The sequence below is a fragment of the Nuphar pumila genome, chromosome 7, assembly GCF_984573655.1.
Source record: "Nuphar pumila chromosome 7, dmNupPumi1.hap1.1, whole genome shotgun sequence".
Classification (NCBI taxonomy): domain Eukaryota; kingdom Viridiplantae; phylum Streptophyta; class Magnoliopsida; order Nymphaeales; family Nymphaeaceae; genus Nuphar; species Nuphar pumila.
In genome coordinates this window covers 130,038,679-130,056,094 of record NC_143255.1, presented here as the reverse complement: position 1 = coordinate 130,056,094, position 17,416 = coordinate 130,038,679, and the positions used below count along the sequence as shown (strand labels likewise).

The 17,416-nt window shown below is 38.0% G+C and overlaps 1 protein-coding gene across 2 annotated transcripts in view; it reads left to right on the top strand.

Annotated features, from left to right (window-relative positions):
- The first annotated feature begins 611 nt into the window (after window positions 1-611).
- Window positions 612-17,416, top strand: part of LOC149833528 (uncharacterized) — a 28,283-nt gene continuing 11,478 nt past the window's right edge. Inside the window, exons 1-6 of one of the 2 annotated variants that reach the window (XM_090015183.1) lie at window positions 612-882; window positions 12,738-13,157; window positions 13,242-13,378; window positions 14,422-14,535; window positions 14,661-14,738; window positions 15,030-15,191. In XM_090015183.1, the coding sequence (XP_089871309.1) occupies window positions 12,834-13,157; window positions 13,242-13,378; window positions 14,422-14,535; window positions 14,661-14,738; window positions 15,030-15,191 (815 nt within the window). In that variant the 5' untranslated portion in view covers window positions 612-882; window positions 12,738-12,833. The remainder of the gene's footprint in view (window positions 883-12,737; window positions 13,158-13,241; window positions 13,379-14,421; window positions 14,536-14,660; window positions 14,739-15,029; window positions 15,192-17,416) is intronic. The other variant, XM_090015184.1, reaches the window with a different exon arrangement.

Sequence of the window (17,416 nt, the reverse complement as noted above, 5' to 3'; positions counted from 1 at the left end):
TAAGTGTAAATATCGGGTTTTATGCTGGTCGAATATGGATTCGGTTTTAACTTTTTATATTAGACTCCGAATCTGATTAGGTCAGATCCGATTCAATTTTATCTTTTTTCCATCAGAATCCGACCAGTTGACGTTTCTAAGTGGAGCCCTCCTAAGCTATACTCATTGTTTAACTTGGGCGAAAAAATCAGCAACTTGACTGCCCGCGTAGCTGTGCAAACCGGATCAAGTTTAATGGTACATCCGATCTGAATTTGGGTTGGATCTGGATCTACTTAATGTAATCATCTTCAGATTCGGAATGGATTCATAGCATCACTTTATCACTTTATGTCAGGCTTCATATGAAGTCCGATATGTTTTCACTTTTTACACGTAAAACGCTTGATTTTGGTCTTCTATTTCTTTATCGGATCCATTATTCCCGTACATATATCGGATCTGGACCCAATGATACCTCATTTACATATGCTCGGGTTGGAATCTACCGAATGTATCTAAATTCGGATTAGGACCCTAAACGATCCTGCCTTATCCGATCCGTTTGCAACCCTAGTCAACTGGCAGGGTCTCCGAAATATAAAAAGCGTGATGGGCATTTGAAATATTTCGGCCTCTGTCTTCTCACACTCCGATGAAATTATCGGCGATTCCGTGGGGGCCAATGAAAATCTGTGGCGAAGAGAAAAATTAACGATTCTGCGAAGCCAAGCGTCTGGCGCTACTGATTTTCCTTCTCTTTTCCTCCATATTTTTCTTCTTTTGTTTATATCTCATGATTTCCGATCGGCGATGGTTCGGAGAGGACGAGGGTTTCCGAAACTCTAGTTTTTCCATCTCGTAAAGAACCCTAGCTTCCCGCGAAGGACGACGGAGATGCGGGTATGTATTCTTCTCGATTCCCCTTCTTGACCTAGTTCTTAGGCTTTCCGATTCAATCGACTCGTTTTCGCGCTCTTCCGATCGAGTCCGGATTCAAATCCGTCGCCTTTCCGATGGGTTCCTGTGGGTTGCAAGGTTTCCAGTGTGTGCGCGCGGTGGTGGGATTGATGGTTATGAGGAAGTTATTTTCTTGTTCTTTTATTTTGTTAGCATCTGTTTTGGTTTGGAAGATTTCGTTTTGAATCGTTCAGACAACGGTGTTTGTGGAATTCAAGATTTGGTATTGTGAAAATCGTTCGTTTTTTTTGGGGTTGGAATGTTTGGTTTGATTGAGTTCTTTGTCTGGTTCCTATGATTTTTATGGAATTTGTGCCGTGTTTCTTTGAGTTGGCTTGAAGAGTTTGTTTCTCTGAGATTGTCAGATCGAAGGTGGTAAATATGATCGGTTGTGTTTAATGGAGTAAATTAACTTAAAAAGGATCCATTTTATTGCGTCTTTTCACGAATTACGGCTATACTTATTGTTGATGTCATGTATTATTTGCTATTTTATACATTTATTCGTGTTCTGTTTATTCCATAATTAGTTTACATGTTATTGTAATTTTTTTTGCATGTTTGCTTCTTTCTCTTCCTCAAATAAATTTTTACTATTTTGCAAATTTTATTTTTTTTATTTTTAATTTTTATTTTGTTGGTGTTGAGGGAAGGTAATGAATTATGCCATGACCTGTTCAGTGGGCTAATTTACTTGTAGATAGTAAGATAATTTCAAGAATCTCAAGATTCTCAACTAACCTAAGACTGTTAGAACTTGGAGGCATCTACTGTGAAGGTCAATCCTGGTTTAGTGTTCACTCCCAGAAGATGGCCGTTGGTCCCAAGGTCAATCCTGGTTATACTGTTCAGTTTCATAAGATGGCCCTCGGTCTCAATTCAGTCGTTGTGTCCCCTAGAATGATTGGTTAATTTCGCTTGGAGTCTTTTTCTGCTTGGATATTGAATCACCCTTCTTTGGAAGATTGCTCTGTGCACCCTAAAACTGACGCCAGATTTTCTTGGTGAGGCAATATTCTTACTCAACAAGTATTTCAAGGATGCATGATATCGCACATGATCTCAAATGGGAGCATCCAATCCGGAGACCTCAAAATTGTTGCAGTCATCAAGGCATCTTTAAGTGTCTCAAATACCTTCCTGCACTCCTCATCAAAATCAAAGGGTTGCTCTTTGGCCAATAAAGCACACAACGGTCTAGAGATTTTGCTAAAATCTTTAATAAACTGTCGATAAAAGCCCGTATGCCCTAAGAAAGAACGCAACTGCCTCACAGTAGTAGGTGGGGTCAATCGTGAGATCGACTCCACTTCAATCCCTCTGTTGGATACAATATGTCCGAGCACAATCCCCTCCTGAACCATAAAGTGATTGTTTTTCCAACTGAGAACAAGATTTGTCTCCATACAACGTTTGAGCACTCTGGTCAACTTATGAAGACAATTTTCAAAAGAAAAGCTATACACTGCAAAATCGTCCATGAAAATCTCCATATTATCCACCATATCGGAGAAGATTGCCATCATGCATCGCTGAAATGTAGTCGAGGCATTGCAAATCCCAAACGACATACGCTTAAAAGTAAAGATGCTATTAAGGACATGTGAATGTCGTATTCTCCTGGTCATCAGGGTGCACTGCTACTTGATTGTATCCAGAATAGCCATCCAACAAACAAAAATAGCTCTGTCCAGCGAGTCTGTCAAGGATCTAGTCAATGAATGGTAACAGAAAGTGATCCTTTCGCGTTGTTACGTTCAACTTTCTATAGTCTATGCAGTCTCGCCATCCTGTCGTGGTCCTCATAGGAATACTCTCCCCCTTCTCATTTTCAACTACTGTGAGTCTAGACTTCTTAAGGACCACTTGAATTGGACTCACCCACTGACTATCCGAGATGGGGTAAATTATCCCTACATCTAGCCACTTGACCACTTCTTTCTTAACAACTTCCTTCATGTTACGATTCAGTCTTCTCTGCATGTCTCGCACAAATTTAAATCCTTCTTCACAATAAATTCTGTGCATGCAAAAAGAAGGATCTATCCCTCTAAGATCTGCCAACACCCAACCTATCACTGTTTTGTGCTCTTGCAAAACCTCAATCAATCTGGTCTTTTGATCCTCTGTGAAGTTTACAGAGATGATCACAGGCAACGTATGAATGTCTCCGAGATACACATACTTTAGTGAAGTCGTTAAGGGCTTCAACTCAAGCTCTGGGGGGCATTCTATTGAAAGACTTGGTTGGTGTCTCGGCTAAAGCGGAAAAAGGCTCGAATCCTCTTCTCCAAGAGAGGGTGTTGTGTGTTCTCCCTGGAACACAAATTCACGTGTTCCGGTGTGTACGAAGGAATATCTTGGGACCCGTGATAATTCATATGCCAATGTTACCCACGATGACTTTATAATAAAATAACATTTAAAAAAGGTAGATATGCTTTTGACGAAAATGTCCTCCCGTAAGATATATATGCGTTGGACGAAAATGTCCTCCCGCTCCCCATAAATAGATTTGCACGTTCCGCCTTTGTTTTTAGCTTGTGTTACAACACATGACCGCCTTCTCGTTCCTGCCTTGTGTTAGATTATAATGAAAATATTCACCTAGCCAGGAGTAAACATCTTACCATAAAGTTAGTTGTTATGCCTCTTTGCATGACCCAATTTTCACATTGTTAGATTTGTTAAGAGTTTTTGGATTACTGTTCATGAAAATGACTTCATCCAAAAAGCTATGAAACACAGGAATGGCATGTGAATTTTGTTTAATAATGTATCTTTCACATGTATAAATCGTTCTAATATGTATCATTCATATGTATAAATCGTTCTAATATGTATCATTCATATGTATAAATCGTTCTCATCTAGCCTGCAGAGCTACAATTTTGATACCGTAGGTAAATCGCCGTTGTTCAATACTTATACAATTAGTGAAAATCGTTCATTCACTCAGTATATGCAATGTATCACAAATCATGGTTGTAGTAACATACTATCAATTTGTGAGATATTGTTTTGTTTGTTAATATCGATTTGTAAGCTATTATGCTGAATTTTCGTATTGATTTGTAATATGTTTTGCGATATGTATATCGATTTGTAAGATATTATGTGTTTTGTATTGTCGATTTGTAAGCTATTATGCTAAATTTCTGTATCGATTTGTAATATGTATATCGATTCGTAAGATATTATATGTTTTGTAGTGTTGATTTGTAAGCTATTATGCTGAATTGCCGTATCGATTTGTAATATATTATAAGATATGTATATCGATTTGTAAGATATTATGTGTTTTCTAGTATCAATTTGTAAGATGTTATACCATGTAGTGTCCTATCGCGATCTACACAATAACGTTTATGTCGGCCACAACTGGATGAAAATCGCATTGTGCATGAGTACAAATCACGCTAAAAGTGCACAGACAAATCGTTGTCTTATTTAACCTTCAAATATACACATCGTTGCACAACCCAATCCAATCACTCCCCCACCTAAACCCATAAATACAAATCGACATCGTTGTAAGATTTAGCAAACCTAAGTACAATACATGGTTACATGAAACTCACCGAGACGGCAAAGGGTGCTCCGGCGAAAGTAGACGACTACAAAGATTTTTTGTGGAACGTTTAGGTTTAGGTTTAGGGTTTAGGTTTAGGTTTAAGGTTTAGGGTTTAGGATTTAGGTTTAGGGGATTGGGGTTTGGGGTTTTGGGGTTAGGGTTTAGGGTTTAAGGTTTAGGGTTTAGTAATATATTAAGGGTTAGGGTTTAGAATTTAGGGGTTTAGGTTTTAGGTTTAGGGTTTAGGGTTTAGTGTTTAGTGTTTAGGGCTATCGTCAACAAGTATAAATCGTTGTATAAATCACACCCTTCATAAGTACATATCGTTGTAACATTTTGGCTTCATAAGTAAACATCGTAGTACGATTTAGCAAACTTAAGTACAAATCGTGGTAACTTCATAAATAATAAATACACATGACTACTGCTTCAAACGTATAAATCGTTGCTGCATCGAATGTACAAATCACTGCTTCAAACATATAAATCGTTGTAGAAATCGAACCCTTCATGAGTACATATCGTTGTAAATCATAAATCGCTACTGCATTAAATATATAAATCGTTGCTACTTTAAATGTATAAATCATGAATCGTAAATCGCTACTGCTTCAAACATATAAATCATTGCTGCATCTAATAAATCGCTACTGCATTAAATATATAAATCATTGTTAAATTCAAACTTACAAATCATTGTAGAAATTTAGCCTTCATAAGTACATATTGTTGTAATGTTTGGCCTTCATAAGAACAAATCGTGCTAACTATTTTTCAATGCCCAGAATGTGGATATGTACAAATCGATTTGTTTCAGTATGAAAATAGGTGTTATTTAGCATGAATAGTACAACCAGTTGTAAGATTTAACATTCAGATTTACAAATCGATTTGTTTACATAACAAAACCTTACACAAAACTCACCGAAATGACACAAGTTTTGCTAATTCGACATAGGAGGAGAAACAGCTAGAAGGTAGATGCAGTCGATGGTGGTAACGGTGCTCCGACTACGCTTCGACGACAAAAAAGGGTGCTCCGATGACAGCAGACGATGACAAAGGGGTGCTCCGGTGGCAGCAGATGATGGCAAATGGTGCTCTCGCGCCAGCAGACGACGTCAAAGGCTGCGTCGTCAAAGGGAGCTCCTGTTACAACAGATGGTGCATCGTCAAAGGGTGACCCAGAACGTTTAGGGCGACATATTGCGAGGAGATCCTGTTAAAGCAGAGGAGTTTACTCCTTAGGGCGAAAACGATGATGATTTTAACCCTTTTTGACGGGAGGACATTTTTGTCTTTTACTCAAAACGTCGTTTTATGGTGCTAATGGCGGAAAAGGGTACTTAAGTCTTTGCAAACGCACCGAACTCCGATGCTAAGTGATGTCGACACACACGGGGAAACGAGCCCACGTGCTTACATACGTGGCGCTCATTCAGACCCGAGAACACGCACCTGTGTGTTCCGGGGGGGGGACATATAACCTGCTTCACTTCTCTAAGGAAGGGTACTTGAAACTATCAACAACACATTTAAGGACTCTCTATCTAGGTTATCTCCTACTGAACAATAAGCTTCTAGTGGATCTCTAGTCCACAACAAGTCAGAGTCTTCTAGAGTCTTCTTCTATCAAATCCTGAACAATATCCACCTGGAAGCAAGCCTCATCTCCAGTGGGTCCCATGGCAGCATTAAAGATATTCAATCTTACTTTCCTGTTGCCAAATGAAATATCCATCGCTCCGGTATGACAATGGATACATGTATTAGCCGTTGCTAGGAATGGCCGGCCCAAAATGATCGGAGTTTGGCGCTGGCTGTCTACACCCTTCATATCCAAGATAACGAAGTCGACTGAAAAATAAAACTCATCTACCTTGACTAGCATGTCCTCAAGGATTCCTCTCGGAATCTTGATAGAACGATCTAACAATTGTAGGGTTATAGGAGTCTGCTTTATCTCTCTTAATCCAAACGAATCATAGAAATGCCCTGGTAAGAGATTAACCCCTTGCTTGCTAATGCCTCTTGGGGACTCTAGGCTTTAGGATAGGGTGGTTTCGGGATATATACTAAGGAATCCTCTTCCTTCTGAGGAGACTCACGTCTATCCTTGCTTTTACCAGGGGTAGACGACTGAGCAGAAGTAGAAGGCATGGTCTCGCCTGACGCATCTGTCGTCTTTCTCAAAACTGATTGGTACTCTTGTCCACTCCTCAGGGCCATAACTACCTTGGTGAGGATCTGGCATACACAGGCTAGAAGACATGGGATCTTTGCCTTTGGGATTCACTACAGGTTGGCTCGGTAAGCTACCCTCGTTCCTCCTAGTCAATGCCTCTGCTAACTGTCCCATATGTGTCTCTAATTTGGCTATGGATTGCGTGTGGGAGTTTAGCACTTGGTTGCACTCTATGTCACATGGGTGCGGGTGCTGGTGTGGGGGTGCGGCAAAAATATAATATATATATATATAATATAATTTTTAAGTTTTAACAGTTAACAAGAATAACACTAATGAAAAAAAAAACAGTTATCATAATATCATCAAATCAATTCATCATCATGCATGCAATAAATCAAATTAACAATCTACAATTCTATTCTAGATCATAAAAACTAACACTACAATTAAATCATCCTAAATATATTATAGAAACAATGAAATAAGTAAAGCAGAAAAGAAATAAATTATACATGATACCAACAAAAGAAGCAAACCATTGAAAAATTACACATCAAAAGTATATCCTACACATGTAAATAAGAGTTTTAAGGGAATCCAATATATATATATATATATATATATATATATATATATATATATATATATATATATATATATATATATTAGGTCTCATGTCTCGTTTTGCCCCATTCTGCCCCATAGTTTTGAAGTGTCTTATGATAGATCTTAACCATTAGATGTGTTTAGCATGATAGATTTAGTGAAAATCAACTCTTGGATCATGCTTTTTTTATAAAAAAATATGTTTTTTTTACTTATGAGCAAAAAAAACTGTCACCGAAAAAACCTGTATGCAGGATAGATTCTGTTGATCCAAAATACGTACTGGTCCTACCGAAAGCTCGAGGGGATTAAAACAGTTCTGAAGAAAGAAAGAAAGAAAGAAAGAGAGAGAGAGAGAGAGAGAGAGAGAGAGAGAGAGAGAGAGAGAGAGAGAGAGAGTACGTACTGGAAGCTCGAGGTCATCGTCAGTGTCGGGGTCGGGAGACGGGTCGCAACATCGGCTTCAGGAGGAGAGGTCGTCGTCGGGGTCGGGAATCACAACGTCGGTTTCAGGAGGAGAGGTCGGGAGGATTAGGGCAAAAAAAATTGCCCTAATCCTCCTCTCTTCAGCCCATTTCAGCGGACAAATTTTTTTTTAAAGTCCAAAAGTTGGACATAAATGACCCTAGGTGGGTTGACCGCACCCAAGGTTGAGTTGACTGCACTGGGTGCCGCACCTGCATGCGATGCGGGTGCGACACCTGGTTGGCCGAATCCCTGTGACATAGGTTGCACTTTTCAATGGTTAGAGGTTTTTACCTCCTGAAATGCCCGAAGAAGTCTCTCATCAATGGACAATTGCTCGGTGGTCTCCTACAGAGCTAATGTGGGAAACATAGGAGAGGGCTAGGGATAACTTGGCCTTTGATTGGTCTAAGTGAAAGTATTAGGCCTAACCTGCTGTGTTGGAGGGATATAGACCGAAGCTTGTGGATTCTTCCACGAGAAATTAGGATGGTTTCGTCAACTCGGATTATAAGTAAAAGAAAACGGGTTATTCATGAGTTTGGCGAATCCCTGAGCAGCCTGGACTTGTTCTTGGACAAATTTAGGGTACTGAGATGCCGAAAGACACGCAGTAACAACATGTGTCGGGCTAGCGCACACCACATGTGTAGGTGATGGGCTATCAAGAAGCTGAATCAGTTTCTGAGTGATCAAGTCCACTTTACTGTGCAACTCAGCTGCTGTATCCACCTCAAGATTACCATATTTTTTCACGATCCCTGGTGTGGCCCTCTCGGCTCGTGAAGTGGAGGCATGATGTAACGAATTTTTACTCAAGGTGTCGAACATACGCCATGCCTCATCCTCACTCTTTAACATGAAAGTACCCTCACATGAAAGAGTCGATCATCTGATGATTTCGTTCAGATAAACCGTCATAAAAGCATTGAACTAGTTGCCATTTCGACACCTAGTGGTGGGACATTTCTTAAGGAGTTCTTTCATTCTTTCCCAAGTTTCATGAAATTGTTCACCATCGAATTCTGTGAAACTCGTGATGGCTCGTCTAACTGATTATTTCAACCTATCAGGAAATACTTCTTGTGGAACTCCTTCTGCATTTGATCTCAAGACCCTATTTCAATGGTATCTAAGGACTTAAGCCAATACTTGGCTTTGTCCTTCAACGAGAACGAGAATGAGAACATGGTCAATTTTAATGCATCATTCCCGAAATTCTGGATTTTCACATTGGAGCATGCTTCGAAGAATTCGTCTCAATGACTGTAGGGATCCTCTTGACTAAGGCCATAAAAGAAAGGTAACATCTGAATAACATTGGCCTTAATCTCGTTATGTGGTGCCCCTACATAAGGGCGTGTAGGTCCAATAGGCTCTATTTGATATTCCATTTCGCTTTGACCTCGAGAAAAATAAAGTAGTCTCTTAGGATCTTTAACAAAAGGATGCAACGGGAAGCCCAAAGATTTACGCCCTTGCATACACTGACGTCCGTGTCAAGTACGAGTGCACTAACTATTCTAAACCAATAATCTTAAATATGACAATGTAAAAGATCATGTACCTATATTTACTAACTAAGTTAAAGCCAAATATCAATAAAGTGAGTAATGAATTAGACCTTATCTACGCCATTCCCCGACAACGGTGCAAAAAGTTTGGTGCGATTTTTGCAAACAGTTATTTTAAAACAAAAACTACACTCCAAATAATAAATTCAAAACAAATCCTTGCACTCGTGTAGAGTGGTAAGTTGGATCGTCTCCTCAGGGAACGAGAAATAAGGCATACTATTTCACTTAAAAACCTCAATTTATTAATACTTCAAAAGAAAATAAAAGAATTCACTATCTCTACAATTATAATGCAATAAAAGTAAACACAATTAAAATGAAAGAAAATCCTAAACTAAGCTTGGGACTTTCTCTCTTCGGGCTCAATTAAAGAGGCAATGATAGATATCCTCTTCCGCAAGTAGCAACTTCTAAGAGAAAATAACTGCAAAGCAAAATAACACAACTATACCTATACTAACAAGATTATTATTAAAATAGCAAAAGGCCCGCGAGACTAATAGTTAAAAACTCAAACAAATTAATTCTAACTAAATTCGAGAACAACGAAAAGAAAAGCAACAACTAATCAAATAATTAACAATAAATCTATCTAATTTAAAACTACTAAAAAAACAAAAACAAAAACAATAAGATTATATTAGCTGTCAACATAAAAAGATTGTGCTAACGATCACCATTAAAAAGAAAACTAAATAATAACCTCTATTTTTCTTGACGAAAATCAACACACCCACACACGTACCCGACCTAACTAACATTGATATATTGAATAGCACGAAGCAACACTCGAAAACAATAAAATAAAACTAAACTATTTCACCCGATTTGTAAATAAAGAAAGCCCGAATTCGGTAGGACCTGCCAACTTTGGAGAGAGGATGGGCAGGGTCAAAATAGATCAAAATCTCCTCAATTTTGGCATAGACCTCGCCAATATCCTCTAGTTACGTGTCCGCCTTGTCCCTAGACGAAACTCTACAAAAATTCACATAAAATGACACACTAAAACGTGAAATTCACTTTACTGATTTCTAATTCTAACGATAATGCAATTAAAAATTAATTAAAATGATGCAAATCAATCTAATTAAATACTAATCAGAATGAAAACTATTCTAAAATCAATTCTAAACTAAAAAAATAATCACTAACATGATGACACAATGCTGGAAATTAATTAAAATACAAGGAAAAACTAAACCGCACGCTAAATGATGTACTGCTAACTCAAGGAAACACTCGGCTAAAATCGACTAATTTAATCCTAAAAACGTGGATGAAAACAAAATCTGACACAAACAACAAGATGAAAATAAATTTAATCTAACTACTATTTAACTAAAATTAATAAACGATCGAAATTAACTAGGACACGCTAAAACAACATGACACGCTATACCGATTGACGCTATTCAAGTAAGTCTAATTTATCTAATTCTAATTAATCCAATCTAAATAATATTTCCAAAATACGAGAAAATAATTTAATTAACAAATTAACAATAAACTATACGTCTAATTGAATTAAATCTATTCTATGCCTAACTACAAGCAGTGGGTGAGAAAACTTATCTTGAAGAAGAGAGCGGTCCACCTTTCTTTAAAACACATACCTACGTTCTTTCTGTTGCTGCACGTTGATATCCTCTTGCTGCACACGTCCCAAAGTCGAATTTACGAAGGGGGAGATCGATGGAGAAGAAAAGATGGACGGCGGTTGCTAGATGGGATTCTCGGTCGCCGATTAATGAAGGTAATTGACGTTTTCATGCCAAATCAGATTTGAAGCTCCAAAAGAGTATACCTACAATGATTAGAAACAAAATACAACAAGAAGAATAGAGAGAACATGAAGAACACGAAGATTTACTAGATAATCAAAAGAAAACAAGAAGAGAAACACGTGAAGAAGAAGAAGAAGAAGAAGAAGAAGAAGAGGAAGAAGAAAACGTGAAGAAGAATATGGGAGAAGAAAGACACGACTTCCAAGGCTGCTGGACGAGTTTTAGGGTTGTTGTATCTTTCTTTTTATATGAAAAATTTACCATATTTCCTAAAACAACCCTTAGTTCAGGCTATTTTCAAGAACCACCTTCAACTTGTTAAAATTTGCAATTTACCTCTAAGCTCCATCCTTGAGGTTGATTCGGTCTTTTCTCATCTTGGATCTTCGAATCTGGGATGGGTTCGAGTATGAATCTGATCCAAGGTCCATCGTGAAGGCTTTGGGTCAGATCTTGATCCAAATATGCTCGAAAACTGTTCCCATGATCTTGAAATAGCTCTATCTCTCTCATTTTAACTCGGTTTCAAGCGAAATTCGAACCGAAGTCTCTTTGCACCTAAAACATCACAAACATGGATACTTAAGCCATAAAACATGAATGTATGATAAAATGATATGCATTTCATGCATTATCACACCTGCATCAAATTACTCTATGAGGGTAGGTCTCATGTTCTCATCCCTCTCCATCTAATAATGCAGTTAACTCCTAAGGGGCTTGAGGAGGAAATAACATCTACTTGTAGCTTTCCATTCTACTCCTGTCTCATCTATACCAAGCAGATACCCAGTATGCACTGAACAAATGAGATGCCTATCTCATAGGAAGCACTCTAAACCCTTTCGGAATGATTCTTTTGTCATTGTTATTGGAAAACATTAAATTGCATGAATGTGAATCCCTATTCTACAAAAGGACTGCTTTGAATTCTCTTTCTGTTTATTTGCTGACTAGGGGGTGCTGTCACTGCCTTTAAAGAAAAGGTTTGGATAAAATAAATTTTAAACAACTATCTTTTTTAGCTATTCCTTTTTCTGTCGACTCCTAGACATGATGGTGGCCTGCCTGGCAAGATGCAGCTTGGTCATCTCACAGTTTAGAAATGCCCATTAAACAGACTGTGGTGGAGAAATATCTTGACCAAATTCTTTCCCAAGCATTTTCCTGGCGATGTTATCCTTGTTGGGAAGACATCATTCACCTAATTCCCTCCTCATCTCCTTGACAGCCTTGCTGGAAATGGTCCTTAAGGTTAGCAGGTGTTGGCGAGAGCTTTTGGTTGCATTGTTGGGAGAGTAGTCCATTACGACAATGGATAGGAGATGCGTATTATAGAGTCATAGACACATATGCTTCTAGGTCATTGTTGTTATCTGCATATAGCTAAACATGCCTACCATTAAGCAAAACCCATATCACATGGTTTTGCGCCTCTTGCAATTACTGCTGTTGATAACACAATCACTGGTCGATTTTATAGCAGCAATGTGAAAAACTGAACTGCACTTGTTTAAAGATAATGTAATGGAAAAATTTTCCTCCTATGAATAATCTGATAAGAGTGGGCTGACTAGGTACCGTTCATTTCATTGCTGCAGCTTGTTTATTTAAAGAGGAGATACACAGAGAGGCATTCAAAATATTACCTGAAGATATGTTGACTTTTGGTTGAGTATTTTTCTAATAGCTGCTTAATGGCTGCCTGTCAGCAAAAAAGGCGCCTGAATGCGGTAAATCTTGCAAGATGCAATATACCAGAGCAGCACAGAGAAAAAAAGAAGGATGTGGAGTTATCTCCCTCCATATTGAGTCTGAATCCTCACATTTCCCTTGAATGGAAAGAGAATCAAAAGCGAGTTGTGGCTAGGAGGGATCAGGTTGGAATTTCATGGAGAGACTTATCTCCTTTTGTTGATGCAGCGCACTGGTCTCATTCTCGCCCAGGCTTGGCTGATGTTTTCACTGTTCCTCAAGAAATCTTTGATTTGGAGAATCTGCAAGGGCTGCTTTCTTATGAGGTAGTTCCCAAATTCGTGCATATTTTTAATCTTACATTTGGGTACTTTTCATCAACTGTATTTTATGACCTATGTAAACTGCAGGGTTGGAAAATATGCCTCTCTGAGTCAGAGAGGAAGCTTCTGGCTCAATTTCTTCCTAAAGGGATAGATGTGGATCAAATAGTGCAGTCATTGCTTAATGGGGGGAATTTTCACTTTGGGAATCCTTTCCTCGAATGGTTAGTAATAATTGTCTTCAACATTTATATTTTTTACTGCATTTGTTGTTACATATAAGTTTATTAGCCTTTATCACCTTTTTGTATTCAAGAAATTGGTGCATGGTGCCTACACGTGCAATCTTGCAGTCTAAATTTTAAAAGCTGAGCATATATATATATATAATATATTCTTCTGTAAGTAGAGGGAAACGTACAGCAAGTTAATGGTTGCTTTTATCCTGTTACCTTTGACTGGTTTATAATGTTATCTCTGTTTCGATGCGCCCATCTTGTGATTTTCCTAAACTTGTATTTCCCTTTACAGATGTTATACTTTACGGCCTACATAATTTTGTTATTGATCCTTCTTTTCCCCTGTCTCCAAGTGTTCTATCTTCTTTTCTAGCTTATATCTGTCCTGAAAGTGCCTGAGGTAACTACAGAATAGACAGGCAACTCCCCTGGGGCAAGGGGTGTGCCACGGGTTTACACTGTTGGAAAAGCGACCGTAAGTATGGCAGGCTTAGCCAGCGTGACTAGGTCTCTGATCCAGAGGGTGCTTTCCCCGTCCTTCATGAAAAAAACTACAGAATGAACTTGCATGCTTTGTCTTTCAAGGCTGACTCTTCATTTTATTTGCTGATTTATTGTAGCTACTACTGGTGATCATTTCACTTACAGCAAGTTAATGGTTGCTTTTATCCTGCTACCGTTGATTGGTTTATAATGTTTTCTCTGTTTCTATGCACCCATCTTGTGATTTCCCTTTGCAGATGTTGTACTTTACTGCGTCCATAATTTTGTTATTGATCCTTCTTTTCCCGTCTCCAAGTGTTTTATCTTCTTTTCTAGCTTATGATATCTGTCCTGAAAATGCCTGAAGTAACTACAGAATGAACTTGTCTTTTTTGTCTTTCAAGGCTGATTCTTCATTTTATTTGCTGATTTATGTTGTATCTACTACTGGTGACCATTTGTCACTTTCTTTTTAATGAAAGATTTCTTATGTATGAGAACCGTGAAAAGATCTACCTTATTAATGGGAATCTTGGGTTTTGCAGGGGTTCTTTGCTTTGTTCTGGTAATGTTCATCCAGATGCTGTCATTCAGAGAGAGCTGAACTTTAAGGCCCACAAAAAGGGATACTATTCAGAGTTGCAGAAGTATCACAATGAGTATGTACATGCTTATCTATAGTATCATATAGGATTTCTTTTTGGCATCTTTATCTGCTGCCATGGCGATTATCTATTCAGCAGCTCTTTGTGATTTCTGATCTTAAATTGTTTTTTCAATTCAGTATGTTAGAGGAATTGCAGAGGTTGAAGGAAAGATGGAGAAGTTGTAGCGACCCAGCAAATATTCAGAAGATGTTGAGGTTTTTTATCTTACCACAAACAGACATTTTTCTGCATGATGCCATCTGTAGTATGCTGTCTGTAAGATTTGTTCCTCTGTAAAAGGGTGTTTCTTAATATCAAAAAAAAATTCTTAGGTGGCATGATAGTTGTTGTTGTTGTTTTTTCAAATCTTTAGGCCAAAACTGCTACAAAATACAAATACTCAATAAAGATTGAGTTTTTCTTCTTTTTGAACATATTTTCTGCATTGTGATTCTTATTGTCAATGCCATATGGTCATAACTATAATTTCATTCTTTCAAACCCAGAAGTGGGAGGAAGAATACAGAAAATAGTCTTTCATCTCATGCAAATGAATCAGCACAGTTGAACCCGATAGAAAATCGTGGAGCGGAAACTGATTCCTGTTCTTCAGTTGGAGATGAAAAAGCTGATATTTGGGATAAAACACATGACGATTCTCAAGAAAGGTAGAACTGTGTTTTTCTTTTTCAACTGAGTTAAGTTATACTATTCATAATTCAAGTACTATACCTTTTACAAGTTGAAGATGATCGGGAAATGTATTATAAATGTTCATGAGCCTGTTTGAGCAGGAGATTGTAATTATCTCCCTTGCATGGCGTCTTGGTGTTGTTTGTTTGTTAAGGGCAACCTTGACCTTTTTTTTCAAACACATCTCCCCTTCCCAACACCCAAACATGTTTGCATTCATGTTTGTGTGTGTGTGCATCTCTCTGTGTGGTGTGTATATGTGTGTGTGTCTTGTAGCGTGTGCGTGTCGTACATTTGATTATATCATGAAGGTGATACATGTAGTAGCATTTCAAGTATCATGCATCTCTGGATTGGCTGGAAACCACTAGGATGGGTGGCACTGTTCACAACAGATGGTGCCACCCTGCTGGTTCCGACTGCTAATCCAGTGTTGGAATGGTTCCTGTCAAGGAGATGGGTTTTGCTTGGAAGAACAGGGTTTAAAATTGCGCCAAGCATAGATGCCAATGGTTGGCCAAGGTCTTCAAGATGCTGCCGACCCCACTATTTTCCTGCATTTCCATGGTTATGCATGTTGTATGTAAAATTCTTGTAAGGTGCAGCTTATGCTCACATTTAGTATGACGGTGTTTAGCATCATGCCTGCCATTCATTAGGTTATTGTTTCAAGCCTGAGAACCTCAACTTGCCAATAAACATGAAAAGGATGTTAACTGCATAGGAGCTGTACAGCATTTTCAAACTCTTTTTTAAGATTGTTCTGTTAACAATTTAGATAACAATTTAGACAGCATTGTGTATTTAGGAAGTCATAGTGATATGCATTTTCAATTAACCGCTTCACAGATGGTCCTTCTACAACAGAAATTTTACTTGGATGTGTCAGTCTGTATTACTTCAGTCTATGACCCTGGAGATCTAAATTTTTTCTCTGCCAATTTAGGTTTTATGTGCATTTCAATCTTTCCTGTACTATAACTGAGTTGTGGTCTTATTTCTTCCACGGAGACACATCCCTTCTCCCTCAAAGATAGAAAACTAAAACCAATCTACGCTCAAGCGCAGTGGATCTATAGTACTTATAAAGGAGCCATAAGGGGCACTAGTTGGCCAAAAGTTAGTTGTATTATAATAATTTAAAAATGACAGAGGGGAGTGGTTTGGGTTGAGTGTAATTTAGTATTTTTTTTTGTTTTTATAGGAATACCCACATCATACAACATTTTGTTAAATGACAATGTGAGTGTTGTGTTTTTTTGTTCCTTTACTAAATTGGTTGTGGTATAAATCTACTTTAATAGGGAGAGAAATTCGGAAAGCTACTTAAATGGGATTCTATGGAGAGAGAGAGAGAGAGAGAGAGAGAGAGAGAGAGAGAGAGAGAGAGGCCAATGGATCGGATTTTATCCAATATCTATCCGAATTCTACTCCATTTAGTTGGATTTGGTAAGCCCAAAACCATAATAGGATGCAGATATGGTTTTGAGTCTTTTGACCTTTTGCTACTGAATCCGATGAATATCCAGATTTGATGAAAATCCGAATTTGTTTACATGTACAAAACCAGAATTGGTATGAGCTTTTTCACTGTCCGGATCCAAATTTAAATTCGAATTCATTTAACCAACATCCGATTAGTCGGATATGGTATTAGAATCCAAGCTGTTTACATCCCTATTACTAGATTAAGCCTTACTCATCATGTTTGATCAGGGCGTGTGTGTGTTTACTCATGATGTTTGATTTATGTATGGGTGTGCGCATGTACTTGAACTGTTCGTAAGGATAGACCATTTTCTAGTTAGTTCACAATAATGTTGTTTACACACATTAACTTGATGTAATTAGTTATCTAGTGCTTTTTTATATGTCTGAGACCAATTCTTTTGCTTTAAAACTTTGTCAGATGCATATCTGGTTCCCATTCTGGAATCTAAGCACAAGTGTACAACATTTTCCACTTAGGTTTTATTGGAACCAGTTGATAACTATAGTATAATACATATAGCTTACAACACACGATTAACATACCTGTTGAGGTATAAAATTCTTTTATACCAAAATGATTAAATTCTTTTATGTTGGAAGACTTCTGTACCTTCATAATAAGGTGCAGTTCTTGTAGTCACTTGAATATTTGAGTCAGCTGAAATAGATAAATGTTGTGATAAAATCATGTGCTGGAGCCAAGAAAGA